Source organism: Bison bison, unplaced genomic scaffold (assembly GCF_000754665.1).
Source record: "Bison bison bison isolate TAMUID 2011002044 unplaced genomic scaffold, Bison_UMD1.0 scf7180017858411, whole genome shotgun sequence".
Taxonomy (NCBI): domain Eukaryota; kingdom Metazoa; phylum Chordata; class Mammalia; order Artiodactyla; family Bovidae; genus Bison; species Bison bison.
In genome coordinates, this window is record NW_011488983.1 from 4522 (window position 1) to 7685 (window position 3164).

Sequence of the window (3164 nt, forward strand, 5' to 3'; positions counted from 1 at the left end):
TGTGAAAAGTAGGTTTCTAAACTAAATTTTCTTTGAAAATAATTGCGATAAAAGTTATTACAAAGGGCAATTACCTGCTGTTGTTTCAGAGTTGGTAATGATATGGTTATAGTAGCATACATGATTAAGAATTGAATGTAATTCTTATATGTATCATGTATGATTATTTTAAAATTGATACACATATTTCAATACTAAATTCTTTAACATTTTAAAGGATATTTACTCATAGTTTATTTACTAAAAAGTATGTCAGTGGTTAGAAAAACAGTACTCCAAATTTCTCCCAATTATTGGTAATGTATGATCAAGTTTTTTGTCTTATGTATAAGGTTTACTTTTTTTATAATGAATTTTTTTAATAGAATTTATTTCTTTAAGTTATATCATGTGGTAATTTTTACACATACATTGCAGTGATTATTTTTGGGAAGAACTATTTTTTTTTATGGGGAAGGAAATGGCAACCCACTCCAATATTCTTGCCTGGAGAATTCCATGGACAAAGGAACCTGGCAGGTCACGGTCCATAGGGTTACAAAAACTCAGACATGACTGGGCAACTAACACACAACTATTTTTAGGGTTTAATTTTCTTCTATTTCAGATATCTTAGGTCAAATGTACTTGCGAAATACAGGTGCTATCCCCAAAGTTTAAACTGCAGAGTAATAAAAAATAACAAGCTAGAATGATTTATCTTAAACTTTAGAAATAACATATGTCTTCTCAACTTCTATAATTTTGTTTTGCAGAAGGATACTGCTTGTAATATATATAATTTCAATAATTTATTTTATGGTTGCAGATAACATGTTATCTTAAAATTACTGCTGTTTTGAATTTTTGAAAAAGATGTTTGATCTGTGTGCCATAAATTTCTCCAGTTTCATATTGGTAATATTGGATGAAATAGTACTAAAGTTTATACTGTGCTTGATAAGAGTTGAACAGTTGCCCCTGAGAATGTCTGGCCCCAGAGTACCTGATTTTAATGATTCTTACCTGTTTGTCAACACTCATTAATAGGTGGATTTTATTGTACATGAATTACACCTAAGTAAAATCTACATTAAACGAAAAAACTAATTAATTTTGGTCTAATTTGAAAATTTAACATTTGTACTTTTGAAAAGTAAGTTTAGACATATGGTACCTAAATAATTAAATAAGTGTACCTATTCTCTTCTGTTGTTACTTTTCTTCAATTGCTTCTTCTATTCTACAGCCCTCTTTTGAAGTTCTGACAGTACTATTAAGTTTTATTAAACTATATAAAGTGAGAGCATTTTTAAATCTGTTAGAAGTGTCTTTTCATCTTTGATGAGACATTAAAAAAAACCTTTGTCCAGTAACATTATTCATTTTTTTCAGAAATAATTTGAATTTTTTGATGAGTTCTTGGTGGCCCAATCTTGAAGATCTTTATGAAGCAAATGTTCCTGTATATAGGTTTATTCAAAGACCTGGAGATTTGGTCTGGATAAATGCAGGCACTGTGCACTGGGTTCAGGCTGTTGGCTGGTGCAACAATATTGCTTGGAATGTTGGCCCACTTACAGGTATTGTAAATAATACAGTAACAGTAATAAGTAATAAGTAGTACATTTAAAAAATTCTCTCTAATGATGAGTTGGAAAATAACTCACTAGAAGTTCAGAAAATTTGTCCTAGGAGAAATACAGTTGCTAGTATACAAAGAGTGAATTCTAGCTAATCAAAGTGAAAGTGAAGTCACTCAGTTGTGTCCGACTCTTAGTGACCCCATGGACTACAGCCCACCAGGCCTTCCATCCATGGGATTTTCCAGGCAAGAGTACTACTGGAGTGGGATGCCATTGCCTTCTCTGTTAACAGCGGCAAGACATATTATATTTACTTGGAGCTGGTATACTTGGTGACAGCCTTAGTGCCCTCGGACACGGCACGCTTGGCCAGCTCCCCAGGTAGCAGCAAGCGCACGGCGGTCTGGATCTCCCTGGATGTGATAGTCGAGCGCTTGTTGTAATGCGCCAGGCATGATGTGTCACCAGCGATGCACTCGAAAATGTTGTTGACTAAGGAGTTCATGATTCCCATGGCCTTGGATGAGATGCCAGTGTCCGGATGGACTTGCTTTAGTACCTTGTACACGTACACGGAGTAGCTGTCCTTGTGGCTGCGCTTAGGCTTCTTGCCGTCCATCTTCTGGGCCTTGGTCACATCTTTTTTAGAGCCCTTTTCAGGGGCAGGAGCAGACTTAGCCAGTTCAGGCATGTCTATAATGACAACACCCAACAACACAGAAAGAATTCTAGCTAGGACAGGTATAAAGAAGAGTAAATGTTAGCAAATAACAAAAATGTGCTTTTGCAGATATAGACAATATACTTTTGTTATTTTAGAGCATTGAATATTGTTTTTATAAAAGAAAACTTGGGGGAAAGCATAATAGAATAATTATTCTTTAGGCTTTTTATTTTTTCTAATATACCACATGAGATGTTTTGTCAAACTCTGTTTAATCTATGCAGCATGAAAAAGTCTGGCCTTAGGGGCCAGAAAGATCTGAATGAATCCTAGCTTGTCTGTCTTTGTTAAAAGGTGAGGTGTAAAAAAGGAAAGCCTAATACCAGGCACATGGTGGAAAGTTCTGACAAATCGTAGTCCACTGGAGAAGGGAGTGCCAAACCACTTTCCCATTCTTGCCTTGAGAACCAAATGAACAGTATAAAAAGTAAAAACCATATGATACCAGAAGATGAGCCCCCACATAATAGATGCCCAACTTACTACTGAGAAAGGCTCTAGAAGAAATGAAGAGGCTGAGCCAAAGTGGAAACAACATGCAGATGTGTCTGGTGGGGAAATTAAAGTCTGATGATGTAAAAGAAAAAAAATATTGCACAGAATATTTCATGTACATTCATGCTCATAATTTATTCATATTTTCACAAATAAACACATAATTTGTAGAATGTTAGTTCCATGAATCTAGATACATTGGATGTGACCAAGCAGAAGATAACAAAAGTGAACTCCTAGGAATCAGTGAAATAAAAGGGATGAGAATGGGCAAATATAATTCCGATGACCATTACATTTACTATTTTGGAATAAGAATCCCATGGAAGAAATGGAGTAGGTTGCATAGTCAACAAAGCATTATGTGGATGTAATCTCAA

General features: G+C 34.9%; 1 protein-coding gene across 1 annotated transcript; it reads right to left on the reverse strand.

The window, feature by feature from the left end:
* Positions 1 to 1875: 1875 nt before the first annotated feature.
* Positions 1876 to 2256, reverse strand: LOC105005360 (histone H2B type 1-L-like). Its single transcript, XM_010863339.1, has one exon. It carries the CDS (start codon positions 2254 to 2256, stop codon positions 1876 to 1878), a length of 381 nt encoding a protein of 126 aa, XP_010861641.1.
* Between the last annotated feature and the right edge of the window lie 908 nt (positions 2257 to 3164).